Source organism: Centrocercus urophasianus, unplaced genomic scaffold (genome assembly GCF_019232065.1).
Source record: "Centrocercus urophasianus isolate 14NV4802_14NV808 unplaced genomic scaffold, USGS_Curo_1.0 seq_26, whole genome shotgun sequence".
Lineage (NCBI taxonomy): Eukaryota > Metazoa > Chordata > Aves > Galliformes > Phasianidae > Centrocercus > Centrocercus urophasianus.
The window spans coordinates 11,340,629-11,366,908 of record NW_024884822.1 but is presented as its reverse complement, the minus strand read 5'-3'; the positions used below and the strand labels follow the sequence as shown (position 1 = coordinate 11,366,908).

The window sequence follows — 26,280 nt, the reverse complement described above, 5'->3', positions numbered from 1 at the left end:
GCTCAGCGTTGTCTGCAGTGTGTTGGTTCCCTCATCCCAGCACACAGCTCTGGCCAACCTGGTGCACAGGCTCAGGTTCTGCTGCTGTGTCTTAACCAGTTCTTAGTGCTACCGAAAGGCAGCGGCAGCCAGTGCTGCATAAAGAGACTGCAGAAAACTCTCCGGAAAGGAGCTGCAGCCACTGCCTCTGGGTGCTGGGAGTGTGAGCACAGAGGAGTTGCTCATTAAGCTTCGCTTCACTTCTTTTATTTCCAAATTTGAAAGTGAGAAAGTGTGCAAAATGCGAGTTCTGGAGCTGGTGCTGCTGAATGAGGACAGAGATGCTGGCAGCAGCTACATGAGGAGTTTGGGTTAAAGCTGCCAAAGTCGCTGGGTTTGTGGTCGCTTCGTCGTGCGTCTGGAGCTGGTGGGTTGAAGAGGTGGTGGCAAGCAGTAGCAGAGTGGATCTGGGCTACTGATGGAGCTCTTGGTTGAACACTGCGTAGGATGGTCAGAAATAAAGCGAAAATCTGTGGCTCTATCAGCATCCAAGGGAGTCATCGTTTTCAGGGGTACAAGTTTGGGTTTTAATAGTCTTGCTACCAAGCTATAATTGATGGATTGCTCAACTGTTCTGAAGCAGTTCTCTTAGCGGTGAATCATGCTGCTTGCAGTAAAGCTACAAGTTCAGTTATTTATGTATTGTTTCCTGTTTAAGTGCAGCTTTTAACTGATCATATCTAATCTGGAGTTCCAAACTAATGCCTCTCATCTCTCTCCCCAACCACAGATGAAGCAGAAGTGATAAAGAAGAATCTGCGAACGATGACAACTGTGTTTCTTGCTAAGGCTGTGTTCCTCTCGCATGTTACATCAATTCCCAGCATCCCCCTACATAGGCAGAAGTTTAATCAGCTTCACACACTGAAGGACAGTTCTCCATGTGTTGAACTTTGGGTTTTGTTCTTTGGCTGGTGTTAAAATGTTGTATGGTTGCTGGAATGGTGTAAGCAAAAGCAGTCTGGTGATGTCCCCAGTCTGAATGTTAGGGTAGATGCCCGTGTGAAGCTGTGGGTCACCAACAGCTTCTATTAAATGGAAGTAGAGCAGTTAACCTTCAGTCCGGGCCTCAGAGCAGCCTGCAGACCCAAAATCCAGTTGTGTTTTGAGAGGATAGGGAGCACTTGTGCTGCATTTCGTGTGTTTTGCCAGGGAAAGTGCACAGCTGTGTGTCTGAGTGATGTTGAAGTCAGCTTGAGAAACTGCTGCAGTGGGGTTTTGAGAAGTTGAAGACTGAAAACAGAAGTGAGAACTTGCAGCATCCTGCTTGGGATGAGCAACAGGCGACAGGCCTGTTCATTCCTTGTCGGTGCTGTGAATGAAGCTGGCTGTGCATCTGCACATGGGGAGATGCAATGGTTCAGTCCTTTCCTGCACCTTCTCTCCATCAACATGAGGTGAAAACTAATTTTTCTCTCTGTCTCCCATTTTAAATCTTTGAAGTCAGTACTCTTTTATTTTTCTCCTGTTGTTCCAGGCTGGTTTGTAACTTCTTCAGCCAATGTCTGTTTGGTTTTTGTGATGAAGGAAAAGAAGCCATTCAGGTCTATGAAACACTGCTGCTCTTTACATTTCATGCTTATAGTTCTGATGTTACTGTGGTATTTCTGAGCCATCTCTCTCCCCTGTGCTGCCGTCATTTCTGAAGGGAGAGCTTTTGGCTTGCATTTGAGCAAGGAAATGGTGGTACTGCAGAGCTGTGACTGCACCAGAAAACCACAAGAAGTGACAGAGCTCAAAAGGGCTGCACTGCGTAAGCTTACACTTGTCATGGGCTGAGCATCCCAGTGCTCTTCTAAGGATGGCACTAAAGTCTATGAAGTCCTTCCCCTGACCAATTCTGTATCTTGGAATAGGAGCAGCAGATCACGCCGTTAATTTGTGAGTACTCACTGAGACTTGCACAACCTTGTATAGAACATAGGTACTTCAGAAGTGATTGAAGTGAGCAGTAAAGACCTCATTGTCTTTCAGTACAAATCAATCTGAGTGCCAAACCTGTAATGTCCAAGGATCCCTTGGGGTACATGCAGCCCGTGCTGCTGCTCTCCGGGCAGTGGGCAGCTGCCTAGAAGGCTGAGGGGTGTGGGGGGAGTGGATGCTTGGAGGAAACACGTGTTGTGCAGGGGAATAGGGCTCTGCTGTGGGGTGTGCAGAGGTGGGAGGAGGGCTGGAGAGCTGCTCTCCTCATTGTGCTTCTTCTGCACATTGGTTCATGGAAGGCAATATGAGGAGCGAGGTAGACTTGCTGGCTGCTGTCACTGTTCTGGGAGTCCTGGAGCAAGGTAAATAAATGGCCTTTGTGTCAGCTACTAATTAACCTAATTGCATCAAATGATGCGGAGCTGGTTCCCCTGTTCTGTTTGCTGTGCATGCGGGATGGAAGCTGCTGCCCTCGGTGATGGTGAGTGGCTGCACACTGTGGCTGCTGCAGGTGGGAGGCATTGTGCCTACGGGTGTCACTGGGGCACTAAAAGGTGTGTGAGTCTGAAAGCCTCTGTCCTAGAGGGAAATGGGAGCTGAAGTTCTGCTTCTAACCTTTGAACACCATCAATGATTGAATGTTTTAAAGCAGAGTGGTTTGTGATAGAATTTCAGAGCGTTGTGTGTGGCTTGGCATGGTTGGAAATGGCTGAAACAAGGGTGGGTGTGTGCAGCACTGATGGAGAACTCAAACACACATCAGAGATGTATGGAAGGAGCTGTGTTCTGTCTGTGCCTCGTGCTCAGCCCTCTGTCCCATTCTGCAGGACAGGTGGTTTTGCTGCTCTTGTCTTTATTGCTCAGTCCATCCCCACGGAGCTGTCGGCCCTTTGCTCACAGCTGCTGGATGTGGCTCTGTGTTGTTTTCAGCCATCAGGTGGTGCATCTCAGTGCAGGTCTCACCTCAAACCCAAAGTGCTGCTCGGAGAAGGGGGCTCACGACTCCAGGGTGGTCATTTCCCTCAGACAATTTACTGAGAAACAAATGGAAGTGTTTTGTCTTATGCATTTTTGGTTGTTAATGTAAGTGGGGGTGGAAGGAGCCCTCAGCGTGCAGGGAAGGAAAGATGAATGCTTGAAATGAATTAAGGAAGTGTTTCAGAGACCTTTTCACTGGGAAACCTCATCAGCTCATCCCTAAAGAGCACCTTCACCCCCAAGTGTTTGTTTTATGGGATCCTTCAGCGTTCCATGCAGTCTGTGAGCAGAACGCTGCCACCAGGGTTGGTTCTCCTTTCCCCTTTTAGTGTGGCTTCACAGGAAACACCTTGTGCAATGTCACAGCTTGCCAGTCCCCACTGAGAGGTTTGCCAAGAGTATTCAGATGCATGGAGCTGTCAGCCCTGGTGATGGTGGGTGAGTCTGGGGGTGCATCCTCGTGGGGAATGGAGGCATCCAGTCGAGTTTAACCTGGAGGCATAGAATCAGTAAGGTTGGAAAAGGCTACTAAGATCATCTTGTCCAACTGCCTGCCAATACTGCCCACTGAACTGCCCCTCAGTGCCACCGCTCCACGCTCTGGAGCACCCACAGGGCTACAAAGTATGGGAAGCAGAGCAGATGGAGCTCTTCATCCTTCTGAGGAGGTTTGTGCAGTGCAGCTTCTCAGCACCTTCTTTTGAGAGGGCATTTTTGAAGGGCATCTCAATCTCTGTGAGCTGGCCCAGCCACATCTCAGGGCACTGCCCCAAACCTGTGTGTGGGATCTGGCACAGGAAGCGTTCAGCTGTCCCCAGAGGGCTCTTCATCCCCTCTGCCTCCCCCCAGCACTCATGCATGGGGCTGTGCACAGGGCACCAGCACATGTGCACGTCATCTTCAGTGCATTTCTGTGGATAGTTAAGTGGATAACGTTGTGTAATAGGTCACATAGCACCAGATTATTTACATTTCTAATTCCCTTTCCCTCTATGTCTGTTCTATTGCTTATCTGCAGGCATGTGTGGCTCTCACTCATCTTTAATCTTGCAACATCTGTCTCCTCTCTCTGTCCTGCTGCTCTGCTCTTATCCTCTATCTTACAACAGGACAGCCACAACATGGTCCCTGTGGGCTCCTCGTCTGCCTCTCAGTGCCCTATGGCACCTCACTGACCCCAACCACAGCTCTGCCACAGCAACCACAGCCTGTTTCATGCTTCTGCGTTCTCCTGGATGAACAGCCTTGTTTTCAACAAAAGCAAAATTAAGCACTTGAAACATCATCAGCATTCCCCTGTGGGAATAATGATCATTCATCAGATGGTGGAACGGTCCAAATCCTCATCACTGTGGAATGACCTTTCCTGGCCTGAGCCCATCACCCCCTCCTTGAGCTGCTCCAGCCGCAGGGCTGCCCTACGGGAGTGAAGTGTCAGAGATCATCGCCCCATCACAGTGCTCTCACTCAGGGCATCTCCAATTGAACCTCAGAGTGCCATTTTCCTCCAGCCCTGTGCTTGGCTCCGAACTGGAGAAAGCTTGGTTGAATGCAACACTGCCGGGCAGTCACCTCTGTCTGTTGCTCTCTTTCAGCCTACTTTGCACTGCAGGTGATCTACGCCCGGAGGAAGTACAAGATCTCTCCCCCGGAGACAACGGGTCACCCCGAGTTTGAGCGGATCTTCAGAGCTCAGTAAGGTTCAGTCGTTTGCAGTGGCTGCACCCAGATCTTGCTTGGGTTAAATATCAATATCAGGAAAGACCTGAAGTCGTGGTGTTGTGAGAGCACCTGTGGGTGCGTGTTGAGGGCTTTTCCTTCTTCCTCTGCTCCTATGGAGTGAGAAGTGCTGGAAGACCCCTCTGGTTTCCAGCATGCACCATTGTCCATGTTTCATCTTGGTGATGCTATTCCATCAGCAACCAAAAGGAATTGGCTGAGCGGGGATACATTGAGAGCAGAGCTGATGTGTTTCCCTGCCAGCAGGTGGAAGATGGTGGTGGAGTGACAACAACACCCACTGGCTCCTTCAGTGGTGCCACGAAGGGCCAGCCTGCGTGGTGCTGTGCTATGCTATGCTGTGCAGTGCTTTGCGGTGTGTGCTATGCTGTGCTGTGCTGTGCTATACTATACTATGCTGTGCTGTGCTGTCCTGTGCTGTGCTGTGCTGTGCTGTGCTGTCCTGTGCTGTGCTGTCCTGTGCTGTGCTGTGTGCCCCCCTCCTGCTGTGGCTCCGAGCAGGGCTGCCCAAGGCCTTTCTTCCTTGTGTTTTCTTCCTCCCTTCATTCTTTTCCCTGTGGAAAAGGATGCAAATAGGTCGTTTGTTTTTATGTCTGAAGAGAGAGGGGGAAGGTATTGATGTATTACTATGGAAAGCTGGCAGCCTCCCTTGCTCAGGCTGTAGCCGCAGCATTCGCTTCCTCACAGTTTCCAGCTCCTGCTCTGGCTGCATTCCCTGAGCTTCTGAGACTTCTTGGCCAAACTTAAGATTGAATTGCTCAGGGCTCCATAAGGTCACTGTGTCTGTGGGTGCAGCTCTGGGACGTCCTTCTGGGCACCCACCGGCTGTGGGTTTTGTTCCTCTCTGCTTCTCACAGGGCGAACTGCTCTGAGTACTTCCCCATCTTCCTCTCTCTCCTCTGGGTTGCTGGGATCTTCTTCCATCAAGGTAAGGGGCAGCAAGACGAAACGCACCCCGAGGCAGCTGTGCCCGTCTGCATCCCCTGAGCACCCACGGGCCAGTTCCCCCCCCGCCACAGCTCTCCCACGGCTGCAGCCCCCATCCTGCTCTCTGCTGGCCCTGCAGGTGTGGCTGCAGCCTGCGGAGTGCTGTACCTCCATGCACGCTTCCGCTACTTCCGGGGCTACATGCAGGCTGCGCAGGGACGGTGAGTGCCCACAGCACAGCCCAGAGTGGGACGTGGCCCAGGCATCACGCTCAGGGCTGCTCTCCCCTCCCCACCCACGGCTGACAGATTTCCTCACAGGTTGGGGCCGCTGTATGCCAGCGCCCGGCTGCTATGGCTGCTGCTGGGGCTGGCGGTGGCCGGGCTGCTGGCACACTTCCTGCCGCCCCCGTCCTGCCCATGGATGCTGATGTGGCCCCTCAAGCTGCTCCGTGCCCACTGAGCGAGGCCATGGCTGCCTGGAGCGCTCGGCTCAGCCCTGGTGTGACGGTCAGCCTCCTGTCCCACTGCCCACCTCATTCCTGTTGGAGCGTCACACAGCGGAGATGCAAGAAATAAATGCCTGTTCTCAATAGGTATCATCTCTCATTGCCAAAGGGGACTGCGGAGACGGGGAGAATGTCACAGGCTGATGGATCCCATGGGAAAAGCTGCTGTGATCAAAACTTGGAAGTGTCTAAGACCTTACCCAAACTGAGGGGAGGGGTGTCCAAATCGTAACGGCTGTGCTCATCTCTGTCTTTAATCACAAAATCATTAAGGGTGGAAAAGACCCCCTAAGACCCCCCAGTCTAACCCCAGCTCCCCCCCACCATGCCCATAACCACGTCCTGCAGTGCCACATCTCCACGGTTCTCAAACACCCCCAGGGATGGTGACCCCCCCAACCTCCCCGTGCAGCAGTGACACGGCATCACCACTCTGTCAGAGAAGAAAAGCTTCCTATTATCCAACCCGAACCTCCCCCGGTTCCTCCTCCACCTCAGCCCTGTCCTCCCCTCACCAGGACTCTGCCCATCCACAATTCGTATCTCAGCTTCTCCCACAACCCCAGGTGCTGCTGAAGCCACTGTTGAGCAGAGAGCTCTTGCGAATTCACAACACATTTCCTAAGAACCATTTCACAACTGCACTTAGGAGGTGCGGGCGCGTTCCTTGCTCCTAGCTGAGCAAAGAGCAGATGAAAGCTTTTTTATTCCCAGGGCAGGAAGCAGGGACGGCCCAGGCTGAATGCCAGCCCACTCCCAGCGCCTCTCACAGCTGCACCAAAGGTTTAAATTTTGCTTTTATTACAGTGCACATTATTTTATATATTTATATATAGAGATGTAGTTGAAAAATCAAATGTATCCAATAATAAAAAATACAGCACGTTAAAGTAGTATAATGCATTCCAGTGTATAGCTGAAGAGACATTGGGATTTACACTAATCCCTACTATTTTTGAACTGGGCTACTTCTGCTTTTTTTTTATTTTTTTTTTCCAAAAAAATTCACACCAACCAGTAATAGTTATTTAAAAAGCTGTTTTCTGCACTCAATCTCAAGGCATGAAGACACTGGAGACTTCACCATGAGTTAAGGGGCTGTGTTCAATGCTGGCAGGCACAGTGTGGCGTTTATTTTTTTCCCTGCCCTACTCAGAGCTCCAACCCCCTTTTGGATTCGTCCCTCCTCCACCACGGAAGGGTCAGCCCTCACCCTCAAGAATCTACAGCCATGGTCAGGATCAGTGCCTGTGCTACAGTGATGCACACGTTGATCCCTGGCTGTTCCCATCCCAGCGATCCTGCACCCATGCATCAGCCTGCAAAGCAGGGGCAGGATAAAGCTGTCTGAATCTGGCCCCCTCCGTCCCCAAACACAGCCACCATTCCCCTTTCTTGGGCTGAAGGTGCTTTTAGTCTCCATGACTGCTAAAGCTCATCCCAACACTGAACGGCCCCGCACACTGACAACGCGCCCACAGGAGGAGCGGTGAGCACCTGGGTCTTGCCTAGGGGAGCAAAGCCACCCCTTTGCAGGGCAGCTTGTTTTTTTGCTTTTTTTCCTCCTTCCGGAGGAAAGTCTGTCCAAGCCCCGCAGCACCAGTGCTGGCCTCGAAGCCAAGGTGTGGAGGGCTGTCCGGTGCCCACAGGTCAGAGTGCAGCTCCTCCCAGCAGCCGGGTGCCACCTCGCTGGCATCGCGGTCCCCGCATCTCGGCCGGCTCAGGAACGAGGAAGAGTGGGGGGAGGTAGAAGGACCCGGGCGCTACGTGTGTCCATCCTTCAGCATGCCTGCTTCACTCTGCTTTTTTGATAAAAATCTGAAAGGAGAGGAAAGAAGAAAGCAGTCGTGTAAACGTGGCCTGTTACATAGCACGGAGATGATAAGGCTGGGGTGGTGGCGGCGGCAGAGCAGCGCACCTCGCTCAGGATGATCCACACTGGGGAGTCGGTCTGGATGGAGAGGCGGATGGCTTCCAGCGGCCCGAAGGATGGGTCCACCTCGCCCTCTGCAACACCCTTGGAGAAGGAGCCTGGTGGGAGAGCACAGGTGAGGTGGGGCTGGCAGAGCAGGGGCACCACGGGGACTGGGCACACAGGGCCCAGGCATCAGGGAGGGGCTGAAACCAACTGTGAAACCATCAGTGAAGCACAGAGTGCACTCTGCTACACTGAGAGGAGCAGCACCCATCAGTTAGAACAAAATGCAGACAGAACAAGTGCAGACAGACTGATGCAGCACTGTGCTGTAATAGACAAGAGACAGGGTAAGGCACAGGAGGCAGTGCTTCTTTCCACAGCATTAGCAAGCATTCAGCCTGTTGCTATGTCCCATTTTGGGCATAATTTGAAAAAAAAATAAAAAGGAAAAGAAAATGGAAAAAAATCACACTCAATACTTGTGCCCTATTTTCCCAACAAAGAAAGAACAGCTTTAAGTCATGTGAAAATGAGCACAGGGGATGCATGCAGGGTCTCCTCCCTGCCATACCTATCTGGATGTAGCCATCGGCTGTTCTGTGGTATCTGACAGCTGTGCCTCTTCCCTCCTGCAAGGTTTCCTTGTCTGACTGCAGGCTCTGCAGGATGGAGAGGAGCTCTCAGCTCAGGACCAGCAGTGAGAACCACCCCAAAGCCCCAGGCAATAAAAGCAACCCCCGGAGCCACCCCCACAGCATCCCTGGCTATATGCAGGTCTCAGCACTCTGTGGCACCTCGTTCCCTTGCCCAGCACAAGGAGCTACACATCCTGCCCCAGCCCTTCCTTTGCAGCCACCCCATCCACCTGGGTATCCTCTGTAGGCAGCTCCATCCCAGCTCCCAAGGCGATTCCATACCAGGGGATCAGCTGCTCAGGCTGCCAGCACCTCCCAAAGGCACTCAAGGTTCTCCTGACAGTTCTCAGTGGCTCTCCCTTCTCCATCCTCTTCTTCTTCCCCCTCCACCCACATCTCAGCTCTCACTAACACACTTACATCAAACGGCAAAACTTCCACAGTGGTATTGAAGAGTTTGTCTTCAGGGTGCTCAATGTTCCCGCTGCGGAAGAAGAACCTGTGACAGAGACCAAAACCACAGAAAACTACATTGAGCACAGGGAAGTGATGACTTGTGAGCCATCAAACATCTCAACCTAAGAGGTGCAATTCCTAGAAAGCACCTGGTTGGTAAGGACACCTGTACCAGATGGGTACCCTAAGGGTTGTTCCTAAGTGCAGGAAAGCAAAGGGTTCCAGCAGACATGGACCCACCAAAAAGGGTCAAGTCAAATCGCCCTCCCCCTGGCAGAGCACTGCTCCCTCCTCCCGGGGATGGGCAAAGAATTCAGCCCAAAGTGAAAGCCAGGACAACGTGAGAGAAGTATCTCCTCACACTCTGTGCCCACCCGGTGTCCCCACCCGTGCAGCCCCCAAGCACCGGCCTTTCAATGCGGAGTGGTTTGAAGAATCTGAATCTGATGAAGTCTCCAGCGGTGGGTGTGAAGGCCCAGAAGAAATCCTCTCTCAGGTAAGCCTTCTCCAGGGTGAAGTGCTGATAGGTTTTCAGGCTGGTGCTCACCTCTGCAGGAGGGTTGACGTGCTCCTTTCGCAGGGCATGTTTGCCAAAGTCCTTGTCCTTGATGGAGGCAAAGCAAGAAAGCAGGAAAGGATCACAAGCTGCTCTCAGCCATGAGGAATGGGGTTTCCAACGAGGCAGTACAAATTAAAAGCTCTTGATTTGCGCAGTGAAGAATGGAGCACTGCTGCTCCCTGTGTCTCAGCCAACAGCTTGAACACAACTTCCAAATGTCACAGAACTCTGCACACACCAGCTCTCTGCCAGGTGAGGGGCAGCTTATCAAAGGCCTTATACCATCAAATCTGTCTGCAGTAGCAGAGGGGATGTCTCCTCTATGGGGGTCAGAGACTGCTCAGTACCCACCTTCAGCTTTTGGATCTTCCCAGCCAAAGAGGAGTGGGTTCCCACGTGCTGGAAGAGCGAGGGCTTGAAGCGGATCCTCAGGTTTGCCTTCTGCCTGTCGCAGTGCTTCTGAAATGGGAAAATCCCCCATGTCACCACCTCACGTGCCAGCTTCCAGCATCAACAGAGGAACCCCTGAGGGAATGACTGATCTCAGAGACACGAAGGTCACCACCAGGGTCTGGTGAGCAGCCGGGGCTCACAGCCCGCTGCCACGTTTCTCATTGCTAAGCGCACCCTGGTAACGATGAGCAGATCTCTGGGCGATGTGAAGTAGGGACAGGCAGAGAATTCAGTTTCTTTTGTCCTTGGCTTATCTGGAAAGCCCTTTCCCTATGACTCAGAGCTCAGGATCTCTTATTTCTGAGGTGACAGTAAGTTCTGGGATATTTAGAGCCTAAGCTCGCAGGCAGCAGTCACAGTCTCATCACTGGGCAGTTTTCAGCCTATTGGCAGTTTTTGTTGGGTGCTGCCAAAGCTGTTGGCTGCTTCGTGTCCATCCCACAACGTAATGAACTTGGACGTGCAGCTCTGCTGCAGCCACTGCTCTCCATGGGGCGAGAGATGACGGGGAGGGAAAGGATAACAGCCCCAAGAGCACAGAGCAGAGCCATGAGGAGGGGAATGGCAGCAGTGGGCCTGGGCTTTCTGTGTTTTGTTCCCCTTCCTCTGACTCACCTGCCTGGCACCACTGGGTACAGTGAAAGGAGGGGGTGACACTGCCACCATCCCTGAGCTGTGAGATGCTAGGCACACCCCTGTGAGCCGCCAGCAGATAATCCCCTAATCAGCTCACGTTACATCAGAAAATTAAAAGCAGCCCTGCTCATTGCCAGCGACAACAAATGCGGCCCCGCAGAGCAACCGTCAGCTCTCATCTCTGGGTGGGCAGAGAAGGGGGAAGGAGAGAGGAGGAGGCTGTGACACCTCCTGATTTCTCCTCTCTTTTACTACTTCTGCTAAAGAGGCATTCGCTGACAGCAGCACTGACCCAGAGAAGCCAGGACTGGGCTCAGCTGGTGGTAATAAGGCCATCCTTTCACACAGCTCTGCCTCAGGTAAATCTAAAATTAGTTTTAAAAGGAAAAGCAGGCTATATCCAGAGCAGACAAAGCACTCAGTGAAAGCTCAGGTCAAACAAACTTTCAGTCAAAAAGACAAATTCTCACTGCTACTCACTTGGTTCCGCACAGCAGGATTTACAAAGGGGAGTCGTGTTTGAAAGGGAGCAGTGCTGAGTTAATCATGCAAACAGTAGGGAAAAGAAGCCAGAAATCCACATGGAAAGTAGGTTAATTTTTAAAAAGGCAACACATTTAAGAGGCTTGCAGGTTCCCCTGGGAAGCCCTCGGAGGACTCTGCCAGGCAGGAGCTGAGCAGAGCTGATGGGGCAGCGTGGTGGGACCTGTGCTGAACCAAATCTCAGGCTGAAGGCTGTAGGGAGGGGGCACAGAGAGCAGGGCGGCACAGAGCGCAGTCCCATTCCCCACTCCATCTCCACAGCCCCAACCCTGCCCAAGGGTGACAGGTCATTGGGGGCCAGCACAGAGGCTCAGGGCTGCTGTGTTACCCAGCTCTGGCCCTCAAGGAGAAATACAATATTAGCCCCAGTGTGACTGGTTGCCCTGGCACGAGTCACCAGGTCTTTGTGGCCACCAGGTCCCTCCCAGGCTGCTGGCTCTGAGCACGCAGCTATTCTGGGCCACCGGGACTCAGCTGCTCAGCGTCTGTCAGGAGAACACAAGCAGTGCAGAGTAAATACAGTATGCTCAGGGAGGAGGGTGGGGAGATGGCAGTGAGCTCATCTCACTCGTGCTCACCCTGGCTCCTTCTCTGCCCATCCCACTCAGTTTAGCCCCCTGCTGCTGCTGCTACAACTTAAAACACAGCCCGTGGGTGCAGGGCTTTCTGCTGCTGACTCCACGAGGCAGCACAAAGCAGGATCCCGTGTCAGCACTCTGCACCCTCCCAGATGCTGCAGTGAGATGTCGGTGTGCTGCCGGGAAGCAGGGCAGGGAGGGTCAGCTGAGGGCAGCCTGTGCAGGCTCCCTGCGGGGATGCTAAATGAGCACTGAGCCAAGGGTTATTCCAGGGTACGGTGTGGGGATGGCTGCTGTGCTGCAGGGCTGCAGGAACAGAGGGATGCAGAAAGAATGCCTTTTCAGGCAGCTGCAGAAAGGGCTGAACTCCCCCATCCTGCACTGTCCATAAGGAAGCCCAGAGGAGCAGCAAGGCTCAGTGCTAAGTCAGCTAGCACCAGAGTGCACTCACACGACCCTCCAAAGCCTCTGCAGGTACAGACCAACCATCTTTCTTCTCTCTCAAAAGAACTTTCCCTTCAGTGAAGGTTATTTACGTACCGCGTCCTTCTCAGGGTTGCAGACTTTCACCCAAAGGATGTGATCCAGCAGCCAGTCAATGGGTTTGTCCTTATAGAACATCAGTATGAACTCCACGATCAAGCTCAGATCCAGAGACTTGAACATTTTTCCTACAGCACAAAAAAGGGAAAAGAGAGCAGCTATTGTAATGTATTGACATTGTGCAGAATGAGAGCTGGGAAGAAAACACTCTAGAGGCTGAGATGTGGAGGTCAGATGTGTCCCTTTCTCTACATAAATGAAATAACGTGCAGCTCTGTTTTATGTACCAGTACTGTTGGCATTGCTAATACAGCTCTGGATTTAATATTCATGGCAGAATTAGAAAGCATTAGTCTCTCATAGGTCACAGCAGTACCAAAAGGTCTAAAACTCTTCCATTCAGCAGAGAGAAAGAAGGTTGAAAGTCACTCAGCCAGCTGCAGGACACATCGTTTCCTGCCCTGAAAACTGGAAGTTTTAAGCCAGTCAAACCAGGATCCAGCATAACAGATGAAGCTGCTACTGCAGCCATGTACTGCTGTTCCCAAAATAGTTCTGTGCTGATGTAAACTTCCTTTTGTACACTGTTAGGCAACATCAGAGCCAATCCAGCCTAAAAGCTACTGGTCGTGCCGAAGCCATCAGGCTGTCTGGTGAGCCTCCAACCAGGTTTATTTTCATTAAAAGCGAATGTCAGCTGTGGCTTGGAGGAGCCCTTTTTCCTGTGCAAACATAGGGCTGGTTGCAAAGAATAAGGAGGAACCAAGTCCAAGGTTTTGACAGTCTCACGAATCCAAGTTGTTGGACAAGAGCTGACCTTCTTACAACGCCCAGCAGGTGTTTGTGTTTGTTGGGACAGAGGTGAGATTTTACCAATAAACCCCAGCTGAGAGAACTCCAGGATCATCCACTCCTCAGAGGGCTGCTGCAAGGCAAAGTTCTTCATTGTGCTGAGATAGTTTGGTTTGGCCACGATATCATCCTCCAGCTGCAAGAGGAAGGGACAGTCAGTGCCAGTGACACATCCAGGTTCCAGTAAGAGCCTCTCTGCAGAGTAATCACACTGTAGAGTGGAGGAAAGCTTTGGCACAGATCTAGTTTATGTTGGAAGACACTCCAAGCAGATCCTAGCAGGTAAACAAAGCAAGGGCTCCTGGTCTGACTAGGAAAGATGTCTCCCAGTCTGAAGCATTTCAGAAAACCACCTGGCCAGCCCCACACTTAGAAGCCACATCTGCCAAGCTGTGCTTCAGACACAGCAGTGTCCAGCAGCCTCTACTCCCATCAGCTGGAGGGCTGGCACTTCCCCATCGCAGGAGGAGATGATGGTTACAAGATGCTCCTCCACAAGCTGTGATACACATGCAAGCAGGCTCTGGAAGGACTTGTCCCTCTGCAGCCACACACTGGTCAGGGCTTTGCTTCCCTATGGAGTGCAGTCTCTGTGGTTAGCACAGCCCAGCCATGCACCGGAGTGGGTGAAACACAGAGAAGCAGGAGAACAATGGAAGATTACCATCTCCTCTCCACCCTCAGCACCAAACCTACCTGTACGTAATAAATGCCTTTGGACTGGGCATACATCATTAAAAAGCAATAGTCCAGGTTCTGCTTGGTCCTCCACCTGCAACAGACAAAGGCAATGGGAGTGCCCATCCTGCCCAGCACACTGCTGCTGCTGGGGAAGCTGGCACACAGTCGCTCCTTTTGGTCCCTGAGCCATCCATTCAGAGCTGCTATGCAACTGGAGGGCTCTCAGAACGAGCAAACCTGGGTCAAAGCCACCACCACACTGTGCTGATGGGAGTAACGCACACAAGGCAAGCCCTGCACCAGCTCATGGCCCCACACCACACCCATCCAGCTCCTGGACAACGTGAGCCTTGGGGCCTTGTGTGGGACTTCAGAAAAGCTTTCTCCCTGCTGGAGTTGGAGAGAAAGATGTTGCAATTACTTAACGAAGGGTTTGCTTGCATCTAAGATCATTGATTCTTACCTGACTCTTTCCTTGGGGTCCCCAAAGGATTCCCGCAGATGGGAGAAATCAGGGTAGAAATGTGGAGAGGGGGAAATCACCTCCAAGAGACCAGAGTGGATTTCCTTTGGGAATCTGAGGGAGAAAGTCAGCTGTAAATACATGCGTGCCTCCATGCCTGACGTACCACTTCACAGACCGACTCACTGGGTAAACATCAAGCCACAGAACCAAACAGAAAATGCAGCCTCTAAGATGAAACCTCCCCTAGTGCACCTCCATCCTCACCAAAGGACTTTGGGGACTGACACCCAGAAGGAAGCGTCTCGTATTTATGGCACTTAGAAAACACACAGGTCAGCTTCAGAGAGAAGGTGCTCCCTCACCCCTGCTCTGCAGGATTCAATGGCCCTGCAGACGAGCACAGCAAAGGTAGGACTTGCTGACATCACCGGCCTTCAGAGATTTTCCAAATGTGCCAGTAATTAAGAGTTGTTTTGCAGAGATTATGCTGTGCATTTCTGATAAGTTACTTAAAGCGCCGTGCTGTGCTGCAGTCAGGACAGCTGGCAGGAGTTCCACCTCGTTCCCTCATGCTGATAAAATCGGCATATATTTTTCCTGTAATGTGGTTTAGAAGCCTTTAAAGAGTCAAAACCAAACAAGAAAAAAAACCTCACTCATCAGAAAAATATGTACCTACAGAAGTGCTGCAAGCAATACCCAGAGATTGCTGAAACTGCCAGAGATAAGCGGGAAACCCAGTTATTTTTACACTGCCCTTTTCGAGAACATTTGGTGCAAGGTTGATTTCCTTTGTTTGTGCGGAGCCTGGAGGATGGGAGATGTGACAGAGGGAGAGAGAGCAGCGAGAACGCCAAAAACTTCTCCCTTAGTTTTCCCTTCTCTATTCCCCCCTGGGACCGGCAAGATTTCCAACTATTTTCAGCAGTGAAACAGAGCTGATAAAACTGCAATGAGGCAGCGACCGCCTTCATGTCCTGCAACAAGAGCTCAGCACTCCCTGTCCCCACACCACCTCCATTCCATTTGGAAGAAAAATAAGTGAAGTGAATGGGGGTGGGGACAGAAATAAAACCATGAGGCCAATTAAAGTTGCAGGCCATCCGCACAGAGCGCTCGCTGCAGCAGCGGCCAGCAATTCCATCAGGATACAGCAGACAATTGGCCCATTATCCCCACTGCGCGCGTCCCGCAGCCAGCAGGCAGGAGGAGGGAGAGCTGCCAGCTTCTGCACAGCAAGATGGAAGGCTCTGTTTCAGCTCTGCTCCCAGGGCCGCACACAGCCCTCCGGCTCCGCTCGGGGCGCTCATCCCAACCCCTCGCCCGTCATTGGCTCAGGGATACGCTGCCCTGCAGAGCCTCCTTCTTGTGGTTGCTGCCATCCTTTGGAAACATGCAAATGCAGGAGACGGACCGGGCACAGCCTCCTCGTTCTCCATTTTTTCCTTCACCTCTGAGCTCTGGCACTGTTACCACCTGGCCTGGCTTGCAGTTAATGATCCGCTGCTGGCTTCTGCCCTGATAGCACTGAAAAGCCACTAAGCCACTAAGGACGTAAATAGCAGCTAGGGAGAGAAAAATGTAACTATCACCTAGGACATGAGGAAAACAAACCAGTGGGAGCAGGAGGAACACCAAACGTGGATTTTGAAGGCACTACAGCATTTGGATGTGCGTAGGTACCGCAGTGCCCAGCTGCTCTGACTCACAGAGCAGGCAGAGGGCCACTCAGGTACAGCAACAATTGCCAGGATTACTGTAAATCTAAACAATCCTTCTTCTTGCAATGCCAAAGCACAGAAAGAGCAAAGACAGAACAGCGTAGCCTTGTGTGCTGAATACTGCAAGCACACAGCAGACTACTGGAAGCTACATATGGGACACATTTTGGAACAAGAACTGGAAGCAGCAAAAGCAAAGACAATGCAGAACTGAAGAACAACAAACAAAGCAGAGAACAAGAAGAAAGGGGCACAGAAAGATGTGTTCTGACTTGAAGAAGCTACCCTTGCCCCGTGGCAGGAACAGCCCAGGCCCATGCAGTCATTCAAAGTGCTTACAAGTTTTTGATATTTTCTGCCACTCCGGCTGTGTACTGCGTGTCCGTCTGAAAACAGAAGTTACACAGCGTTAGACCACTCAGCCCCAGCTTGTGCTGCCCCGTGTTTGAGAAATCACCTTGCATACACCCTGGGCATGCTGTCAGCACCTCCACGTCATCCTCCTTTAACATGCATCCCCCCATCTCACACCCAGCGCAACCCCCGCTGTGACAAAGCCCTCCTCTGAGGTGAACCCATCACACCCAGACCACAGCAGACAGTGCAGGATCCCAAGCTCTCCCAGCACTGCCTGCACTCTGCCCACACCGTGCCTCTGCATGAAGCGATAAACGCTGTCTGCAGCTTGTTTCATACGTGCCAGCTTTCATCCAAACAACGCTCGGCAGAAAAGGATCTCCACCCCTCTTCTGAAAAGCACGGGATTATTTACGTGCCTGCAGTTTCATTTCAAGTTCATTTCAACACTTTTCTCCCCAAACCAACAGTTTGTTCGCAGAGCTCAACCTGTGGTGGTTTGGAGGCAAAGGTCAGTGGCACTGCAGGGCTCTATCTGGGAGTGAGATAAGTGCTAAGCAGGGACAGGCACGGGACACAAAGCATCTGACCAAGAAAACACCAGCAGGAGCAAAGGGCAGGAGACCCAGGAGCAGAAATGTGCGTGTTTCCTGGTGCCTGCATTGTTCTGGGCAGTCACATGCACACCACGGGACCGGGATGCGGGTGGATGTGTGGATGCAGCACTGGGGTCGTTGTCTTGGCGCCAGGAGGTGACACGAGCAATGCAGGGATGTGACACCAGTGAGGCTGTGCTGGAATGGCGACAGGGGAAGATTTTCTCAAGGGAACAAAGCTCCCATTCCCAAAAAAGGGCTCTGGCTCTGTTATGGAGTTACCAGTCAGGGGCCGAAGAGCCAAACACTACTCAAAATGTCAAACCACAAGGAAAGAGGCATCAAAACCCGGCATTTATCTTTGAGCTGCTCCCTCTACCATCACGCCACTGAGGTTTATCGTTCTCAGTGGATTTCTGAAAATTAAGACAAATGCATTTGGGGTTCACAAAAATAATCCTGAGGGGAAAGCTGGGGAGAAAAATAACCATCTAAACCCACAGATAAAAGCAGCTCTTGTGGATTAATGTATCAAGGCTTTTTAGCCCCCGGATTCCGCAACTGATTCTGGACTCCAACATGAGTGTAAAGCAGCATATTAGTCTCAGACAAAAACAAATGGGCTCTTGATAAATAAATGGGATCTGGAGAGAGGTTAGGGCCTTTTTCAAAGAACGGCTGAGAAACAAAGCTGCTGTGGGGGGGGGCTGAGAGCCCCTGAAATGCGACCATGAGGCTGCTCCAGCTCAGTCTGGGAACAATCACTCCAGCACTCTTCCACGGGTAGCAAGACACAGACAACGATAAAATCACGCATCACACAGCAGCTGCTGACGTGAGACATTTGTGTGCTCACACCCTGGCCTCCCTACCGCTTCATTTTGGGCAGGATGCATCTTCTGTCCCTGGCAAAGGCTGGGCTCATCTGCCCAGCCAGAAGACCAGGCCCACAAGCACGTGGCTGTACTGTTTGGCACCAAGTGGGACCAACAGGCCAAGCTCCATCTTACCTCAGCGATGAGGACAACGATGACCGAGTCCTCCTTCTCCTGCTGCGTGAGCTCAGAGATGAGGGAGCTGAGGGTGTCCGTAAGGTAGGAATGCACCTCCCGCTTTACGCTGGGGATTCCCATCACGACAGACACTGCCCAGGGCCAAGAAGAGATTTTAGAAAGAGGCCACGCCGGACAAGATGTTCTTCTCAACTCCCATGACCACCCCGTGGTTCACCCAGTACAGGCCAGCAGCAGCCTGGTGCAGCCATGGCAGGGCACCCACTGCGGTCAGGTGCTCGCACAATGGCTGGGACTGCTGTCCTCACACCGCTTGGCACCTGTGGGGACGGTGAGCTGAGGGCTGAGGCTGTGCTGATCCTCAATTTTGGAAATCTGGGGCATCAAGGTGGACAAAGCCACAAGCAGCCTGGCTGTCCCTAATGCTGGGCAGATTCCATTAGCAAACAAACCTGGCTTTGTACTCCTTTCTGAAAAGCAGAAAGGAACTGGAGGTTCTTTCTTTTCTCCCCCAAAAACTTAGGAAATGCCCCAAACTCTCCCTGCCCAAGGTCCTTTCCGGCATGTGAATGGCAACTTCAAGAGCACCCTTGTTCACCAAAGCAGTCCTATGGCCAGAAGCACCTTGGCTTAAGAGGAATCAGTCAGCTGCTTGGGTTTGGGTTGAGATTTGGGAGCAGGGGAGGAAATGCTTAAGAACCCAAGTCCTGTTCTGGATGAGATTTGTTTCCTAACACAGTTTAGAGTCTCCACGAACTGTGCTTTAATCTGACCACCTTGCAGGCAAAGCCTGAAGCACTCCAGAGATGGAAAGCAGCAAAAACCATCTGAGAGAAGCACTGAGAACCCTTTGTGAGCACAGACATCCCCATTACTCTCTGGCACGCAGATGCTCTGTGGCTTACCCACCCCGTGTGCTGCAGCACCAAGGAAGCTCACATGATACATGCAGCTGTTCCTCCAGTCCTGCTCATCTCCGCAGCGCAGCCAGGCCCGGAGGAAAAGGCAGGGGCAGGCACCAGGTGAGAGGAAGAGCACTAAAGCAGCACTAATTCCCATTTACCTCCAGTGCGCCCCTGTCCCACATGCACGGCTGGCTGCAGACTGTTCTCCTTTGACAGCAAATGTGGCAAATGATGGAAGATGGTGGGAAGGTGCAGCACATTCTTGTTGGTGATATTCCACAGTTTTAACTTGGTTTCGTCTTAAAAAGGAAAAGGGAATCAATATGCAAGGAATGGTATGTAGGAAGAGACTGCAAGGCAAAAAGCCTTTTTAGAGCAGCCTGGCCACCCGAGACTACTGCTGGGTTATAAAAAATGAGGCCAACCTTTAACATGCTACCACAAACCCAATTAAAGTTCAGCAGGAGCCATGAGGGCCTTGAAGAACTTCCAAAATATTTGGGAAGGAAGGGGGAGAATGAAGATCAAATGAAGGCCAAATCGGATCTTTCCAGGGAGATCCAATTTTCTTCAACTGAGCAACTTAAAAAAAAATGAAGAAATAAATTGGCAAAGGGTGCTCAGCCAATCTAACTCCTTCCTCTTCCCTGTCTCCAGATACCCACTACTTTCCATATGCATTCAGTACAGCCACAGGAAACGGCACATGTGACTTGCAAGAAAAAAACTTAGAAGCAAGCAAGTTGGCAAATATCACTGGCAGAGGCAATCACAATGTTCAACGATGCGTACATACCTGCCGTTAAACAAGAGTTTAAGAGTTCCCAAGTCTATTGCATTAAATAACAATAAAAACCAACAAACACCTCTGAACTCCACCGTTTGCTGGTGCCGGGAGGAAGAAGAGCACCGTCCTACCTGCACACACACCTCTCTACCTCCTCACTAGCAACCTCCAAACCATCTCCTCTGCTCCTGCTATTCACCAGATAGGCTGCTCCAGGTGCGGTTGATGTCTCGCAGGGCCTGCTTCTCCGAGACAGCTCTCTTGATCTCCTCCAGTACCAGGTTCAGCTCCTTGGAGCGCTTCAGGCTCTCCTGCTCGGCTGCGTGCAATCGGTCCCGGAGAGCCAGGAACTCCCGCTGGTAGATGTCCACAACGTCACCTGCAGATGGCAAAGAGAGCATTATGTTTCCTCTGTGCTCAAAGGATGCAAAAGTGAAAGCAGTCATCCCTTCCATACCTCCAAACTAGGATTTATGGAGCTGCGGTCTATCATACACTAATCTGTTATGGTGGAGAGAGCTGGTTGATATACAAAGCATAGTTGATACATGCACAGAAGAAAGTCTCTGATACACAGAACAGTGTTTTGTACAGGGATGCACATGTGCTTTGTGCTACCATGTCGGCTGCGAGAGCTCTGACAGTCTGCGGGAACTTTCAGCTGCAGAGCCACAATGTAAAAGCTGCTTCCCTTTCTCTCTTTAACTTGGGTTCTGGTCATAGAGAATAATGACCTGATGTTGTGTGACCAAAGCATGGAGCAAGAATATGTTGTGTGTTAGTTCTTCTTTGCTCTACGCTCAGTTGCTTGCATTAGTTTTAAGGAAAATATTATGCATCTCTGCAACACCAGAAGTTGGGGTGTCAGTTGGCAACGACAGGAGTGAGCAGCAAGGACCAGGAGTTGAGTAAAAAAGAACTGGAAGTATTGGGGTTGGTGACTTGGTAAAACAACGACAAAACCAAGAAACACAAATATTTCCAATCGCCATGCTCCTTGCTTGGGTTGCCTTATTGTAGAAAAATAAGAGTTTAAGAGTGAAGGCTTTGGGCCTGAGAGTTGGTCTCCAAGAGAAGACGCCGCCGGGACCTTCAATTGCCAGCCCTGATGCTATGGCAGATGGCACCCCAGGAAAGACCCCAAAATTCCCTCACAAGGACTGCTCCAAAGGACCATCTATCAGCAGGGTGAGCAGAAGCCAAATCTTGGGCTCACAGGGAGGGAACCGGCACCGCACACCCAGCTGTGCAGGGGACACGGCAGCTGCATATGGCCTGGCATGAATAACTGGGGCAAAGGCAGCAGCACCACAGGGGCCCTCGCCAGATGGCACACAGCATCTCCAGGGAGAAAGAGCTGCCAAGTGATTGAGTGGATTTTATATTGCTCAGCAATAGTGGCTGCAGACAGGATGCTTGTCATTGTGGGAATGGCAGGCGCAGGCATACCACAAAGTTCTGCCCACAGCACGGAGCAGACAAACAGACAGCTGCTCCTACTCCCACAGGGTTTTACTCAGCCCTCCCCATCTTCTTGCCACCTGCAGCCAGCCCTGAGCTGTGGCATCCCCCCCACGGTGTGTGTGAGCGGCGGTGATGCCAGCAGGTGAGCAACCTTGGTTCTGCAACCTGTCTGGACAAGGGGATCTATAGGAGGAGCAGAGTCCGACACAAGAAGCCCCCTGCCCAGCCCCATGCTGGCACTTGCTAAGGCTGCCTCAAGGCAGTGTCCCAAAGGGATCCTAAGGACAAAACCAATTACAGTCATCTTAGTGCTCCTAAATGAGGCAGAACAGAGCCTGTCATGTGGCAATGGTGGCTGGGATGCAAATATCAATGCAAGTGTTTGGATACGCACCTTAAGGAAGCATAATAAAAATAATATATATAAATGAGTAACTTCTCAAGGGCAATAAAGCTTTTTATTGCCAAACAACACCTTCCCAGCCTGCCCTTTTTAAACAATAAAACAACTGAGTGCCTCCATCCATAACTAACTATACAACATCTGGCAGCAGAGTTGGTTAGCTATTGATATGCTTTTCTGGGCCTTTTTTTACCCCATTATTAATGCAACTTGTGTGCTCAGTACACATACACTTTCACCTCTAGTCATTCGTATGTTTTCAGTGAGGTTAGATTTTACAGAACTACACCAGAACACAGTCAGAAGAGCTAACTCAACCAAAAGCACTGCACTGGAGCCAGCGTGAATGGAAACAGTTACACCAACTGCACTGAGGATTTCTATTCTGGGGTCCACGAGCAAATAAAAAAGGGTGTTTTGAAGATCAAACATGCCTAGCTCCAAAGCACAGGGTTTCCAAGACAACAACACTTCCAAGTCAAGTTCTCTTTAATGCTTTTGCCTAGGAGAAACTCCCCCCCCATGGGGCCTCTTCCCCACAATCCTTACACACTCACTGCCCATCCCCAGGCACGCGCCTGCACAAGACTCCATCGACCTCTGGAGCTCTCTGCATTACTGCAAAGTACTAGGAGATAGGGAAGGAGGAGAGGAAGGCAATCCCATCTGGTTGCTGCTCTGTCTGACACGGGCGACGTGCAGGGGGCACAAACAGAACCAGTCCTTCTTTTACCCTGAGTGATACTGCTCCCAGTACTAAGGGGCTTGCAGGAAAAACATGGCAACCCCCAGCATGAGGGGCTGCTGCAGGAATTTAAATCCACTCCACAATGAGCCAGACCTTAACCTGACGGTAGCTCCCATCTGTAAGAACAAACCTCTAAGCCCTTACATTGTCCATGGTTAGGGGTTTTCATGCTCCTATCTTTAAATACTAGGAGCAAACCTTGCTTCCCCTCCTCACTTGATGCTGGTCTCCTCTGCACTACCTGGAGCAGAGCATGGGGCTTTGTGCTTAATGGCTTTTTCCAGAGTGCTGCACTTTGTTTGTGTCAGACTGCGAAGGGAAATGTCACTGATTATTCAGGCACTAATGACCTGCCCACTGATGCCAAGAGCTGTACTTTTCATTAGGCAGCAATGGTGATGTGCAGTCAACCATTTGCTGCTTTTCTGGCTAATGGTTGGAAGTGAAATTGTATTTGTTTCCAGTGCTCTTGCCCTATGATGTGTTAGCAGGCTTTCCATTCTTTAATTAAAATTTCATGAAATTTGAAAGCTGATCGATTGTGACCAGTTACAGTGACAGCTTGAGACAAAGCCTGTGGTGGGCACACAGCTTCCCCTGGATTCCCAGTAACACCATTTTGCACTTAGAATCATCAAATCAGTAAGGCTGGAAAACACCTCTAAGATCATCTACTCCAATCATCCTACCACCTATCCATACCACCAATATTGCCCACTGACCACGTCCCTCAGTGCCATGTCTCCATGGTCGTGGAACATCTCTGGGAATGGTGACCCCACCACCTCCCTGGGCAGCCTGTTACAATGCATTACTACTCTTTTGGAGAATAATTCTTTCCTAATATCCAATCTGAGCCTCCCCTGGAGCAACTTAAGGTCATCACCTCTTGCCCTGTTGCAGGACAGACCTGGCAGACCCAGCTCTTTCAAAGCAGTACTTCCAGTGCTTGCAGACGACACTGTCAACCCAGTGCCCTGCAAACAACACCTTTCACACCACACCACACTCAGTATCTGCACTCAATGCTTCTTCAGAAGCAGTTTTCAGGCACAGGCTGCCAGGCCATTCACCAACTGGCTGCATGCATGGCAGTACACAAGCCTCTGGGCAGCTGCTGGCAGAGCTTGGCCAATGGCTGCACCCTGGGCTCTATTTTCTCTCTAAGGTTTGGTCTTGATCTGGGGCAGCACCTCCAAAGGTCTGGTTTTGATCCAAGGCCCCCAGCTGATACACTGTTGGCTTCCCAAAGGCTATTGTCCATCCAAAATGGCGCCCACTTCTGCCCATCCAAAATGGCGCCCACTGCCCACAGAGGAATTCTCTGCTTTTGTGACTCTGTCCCTACTGAAGTGACAAGGAGGCAAACCAGGCCTTCCTGCAGAAGCAGGGGCTGAGGTGCCCATGTCTGCTCTGCTTATCCACTTGCAGTTTTTGAATCAAAGCAAAAAGCCTAATCTGGGTGTAAAGCAGCAGATGGGCACAAAATGAGGCCAATGCCGTAAAGCCGCCACTTTGCAGCCTCTCAGGGTCACTCACTCATGTGCACATAGATACAGTCAGGAGTTCTGTAATCCTCAATGCCGTGCTAGTCTCTCAAATCTTTGCTAGCTGGATTCTCCTCTCATTAGGAAGACCTTTGAGAGACTTTGTTTAAAAACTAGAAACAACTCCCAGCCTCTAATCTGTTTATCTCTGTGAAAACTTGGCTTCAAGAGCACAACGGCGCGTTTTGACCCTTCTACTGCAATCAACACACACGTCAGAGTTTCCAGGGATGGAACAGCCAAAAGAAAGCACAGTCCTGGGCTCACAACACAGAGAGAGAGATAGAGCAGAAAGCCAAACTTTCCGTGTAAAAACCATCAGGCACAGCGAGCACCCGGCCTCGATGGAGTGCCCTCGGCCCTGCACGATGATGGGCGATTTGCTGTTTTGATGTTTAATGATTTATATAATGCTGGCACTGCTCCACGCATTACACTCTAGATTGCCCCAGTTGAATCACAATGTTCATGAGGTATTTGCTAAGGGAACGCCACCAGACTGTTAACGTGGACACAAGGAGATGCTGTGCTGTATCGGAGAGTTTGGTTCAGCCTCTGGGATGCGGCAAAGGCTGGGGCAGCGCACAGGGACCAGCATTAATTCCACAATAAACATTTCATACACTGGAAAGCTAAATTTTGCCATTTGGCTATGGAAGGAACAAACCATCAACAGAACCCCAGAGCAACCCCAGAAGCCACAGGGAAGAGACTGCTGGGCTGTGTGGAGCTGCAGGTGACAGCTGTTGATAGCCCACAGGGAAGGATGGCAAAAATACCAACTTGTACAGCAGGGAGGGAAAGAGAGAGTTCAGCAGCCAAAATACCCCTGGCTCCATCCTGACAAGAAAAGCAAGCATCCCAGCATCCTCACACTGCAAACACAAGTCCATCATGCAGCAAACATTATGTGACACTTGCAGCATCACTGTGCACTGAATCACCGGGGCACTGAGTCTCAATGGGCATTTTGCAGCTACTGCTTACAAAAACACACTTCAACTTTCTTTGTTCATTTCACATTAGCGCTGCTGTAATTTGTGGTTAATATCAAGTCACAAAGCACCATAGAAAGTCATCAGTACTACTGGAAAGGTCGTTATTATTATTGGGAAAACAGCTGCAGGTGCAGAGGAGGAGCAACTGCTCACATTTCTGATCCTGCTCTGAAAACAAACAGCTCCTTCTACAACTCAGTTTTTTTGCTTTCAAAGTTCTAAGCAGTAATTCAGGGATGGGCAGGTTCCCCGCTGCACGTACAGTGGCCCATATCCGGATGGAGAACACTGAAATCCCACTCCCAAAAAGGGGCACACATCCCTGGAGGGATACAGGTGAGGATGCAGAAGTTCAGCACTAATGAACCACACTGGGATGCACACATGTGGGTACCAGCAGCCATCAGACCGTTCTCCTTCACCTGCAGAGCCCTTCTGTCCCCACTGCTCAGCTCTGTGGGTGAGCCACACTGAAAGAGATAAAAAGCCCCACGAACAGTGCATCCCCTGGGTTTTGTCATAAGGCAAAGTGAGGAAATCTCTGGCAGGCATAAGCCAGCATCAGATTCTGCAGAAGAAACCAGCTCCTCGGTTTGTCTGGGATTTTATCAACTTGTCCAAGGGATTTAATGAGACAGACGCATCAGCTGGCAATTTGTTATGCTGCAAAACAGCTGAGGAAGAGAAGGAAAGAGGCAAATAGTGCTATTGATCAGAAGAGAAAGAACATGGTATTAGGCAGTGAATTTTCATCGCAGCAAAAGGTTCAAGAGGAGGCCATAAGGTTCAGTATTAAACCTCCTGTCTCTTAGATTTAGTAAGGATCTGGAGAAAGAGATGAATTTGCACAGTAGCAAAATACAGAAACGACATAGAGATAAGTTCCTCAAAGCCCTAAGCCAACCAAATGACTGGGAGAAAAGGCAACAAAATGAAAAATTAACACCAAAGCTGACAGATGCAAATTAATCGGGGAGGAGAAGGGAGTCGAGGTATTTTTCAGGCAGTTCCTAATTAACAGTATTAACTGAGAGGGAGATTGGAGCTTCAGAACATCTTGGTGCTGCTCTGCAGGTAGCAGCAACTCTGAGAGAGAAGGGATGGAGAGGGAGGCAAGGAAGATGTTGGTCTGCTCAGAGAACGGGATGGGGAATAATAGCACGAAGATTATAACGTTATTAAAATGATGCTGCCTAATCCCAGAATAGCCTTCACCTCCTCTGAAAAAGAGTATTATCACAGACTTAAAAGGGGCTTTAGAAGAAGGTGATGAGAATGATCAAAGGGCTGAAAAAACCCCGCTCTG

At 50.9% G+C, this 26,280-nt stretch overlaps 2 protein-coding genes across 4 annotated transcripts in view; one reads left to right on the top strand and one right to left on the bottom strand.

The window, feature by feature from the left end:
• The first annotated feature begins 11 nt into the window (after positions 1-11).
• LOC122164530 (leukotriene C4 synthase-like) lies at positions 12-6,973 on the top strand. Of its 3 annotated transcripts, none has more exons than XM_042826626.1 (6): positions 12-1,920; positions 2,262-2,324; positions 4,536-4,635; positions 5,538-5,608; positions 5,747-5,828; positions 5,928-6,973. In XM_042826626.1, exons 2-6 carry the CDS (start codon positions 2,267-2,269, stop codon positions 6,067-6,069), a joined length of 453 nt encoding a protein of 150 aa, XP_042682560.1. In that variant the 5' UTR covers positions 12-1,920; positions 2,262-2,266; the 3' UTR covers positions 6,070-6,973. The 3 variants fall into 3 exon arrangements, with proteins under 3 accessions (XP_042682560.1, XP_042682559.1, XP_042682558.1); XM_042826625.1 differs by having other exon boundaries at positions 12-2,324; positions 5,928-6,116; positions 6,203-6,973; XM_042826624.1 differs by having other exon boundaries at positions 12-2,324.
• MGAT4B (alpha-1,3-mannosyl-glycoprotein 4-beta-N-acetylglucosaminyltransferase B) overlaps positions 6,900-26,280 on the bottom strand; it is a 36,466-nt gene continuing 17,085 nt past the window's right edge. The window contains exons 2-15 of the mRNA XM_042826623.1: positions 20,014-20,193; positions 19,186-19,326; positions 18,120-18,253; positions 16,496-16,542; positions 14,433-14,546; positions 13,985-14,060; positions 13,310-13,424; positions 12,434-12,564; positions 10,035-10,142; positions 9,535-9,728; positions 9,089-9,167; positions 8,605-8,692; positions 8,034-8,146; positions 6,900-7,933 (exon numbers count right to left, since the gene is read on the bottom strand). Of these exons, the coding sequence (XP_042682557.1) occupies positions 7,910-7,933; positions 8,034-8,146; positions 8,605-8,692; positions 9,089-9,167; positions 9,535-9,728; positions 10,035-10,142; positions 12,434-12,564; positions 13,310-13,424; positions 13,985-14,060; positions 14,433-14,546; positions 16,496-16,542; positions 18,120-18,253; positions 19,186-19,326; positions 20,014-20,193 (1,544 nt within the window). The 3' untranslated portion in view covers positions 6,900-7,909. The remainder of the gene's footprint in view (positions 7,934-8,033; positions 8,147-8,604; positions 8,693-9,088; positions 9,168-9,534; positions 9,729-10,034; positions 10,143-12,433; positions 12,565-13,309; positions 13,425-13,984; positions 14,061-14,432; positions 14,547-16,495; positions 16,543-18,119; positions 18,254-19,185; positions 19,327-20,013; positions 20,194-26,280) is intronic.

Excerpts from the sequence above, each read along its gene's own strand:
- LOC122164530 (XM_042826625.1), top strand. The coding sequence starts at position 2,255 with ATGGAAGGCAATATGAGGAGCGAGGTAGACTTGCTGGCTGCTGTCACT. Across the intron at positions 2,325-4,535 it reads TCTGGGAGTCCTGGAGCAAG|CCTACTTTGCACTGCAGGTG; the intron begins GTAAATAAATGG and ends GCTCTCTTTCAG. Across the intron at positions 5,829-5,927 it reads ATGCAGGCTGCGCAGGGACG|GTTGGGGCCGCTGTATGCCA; the intron begins GTGAGTGCCCAC and ends ATTTCCTCACAG.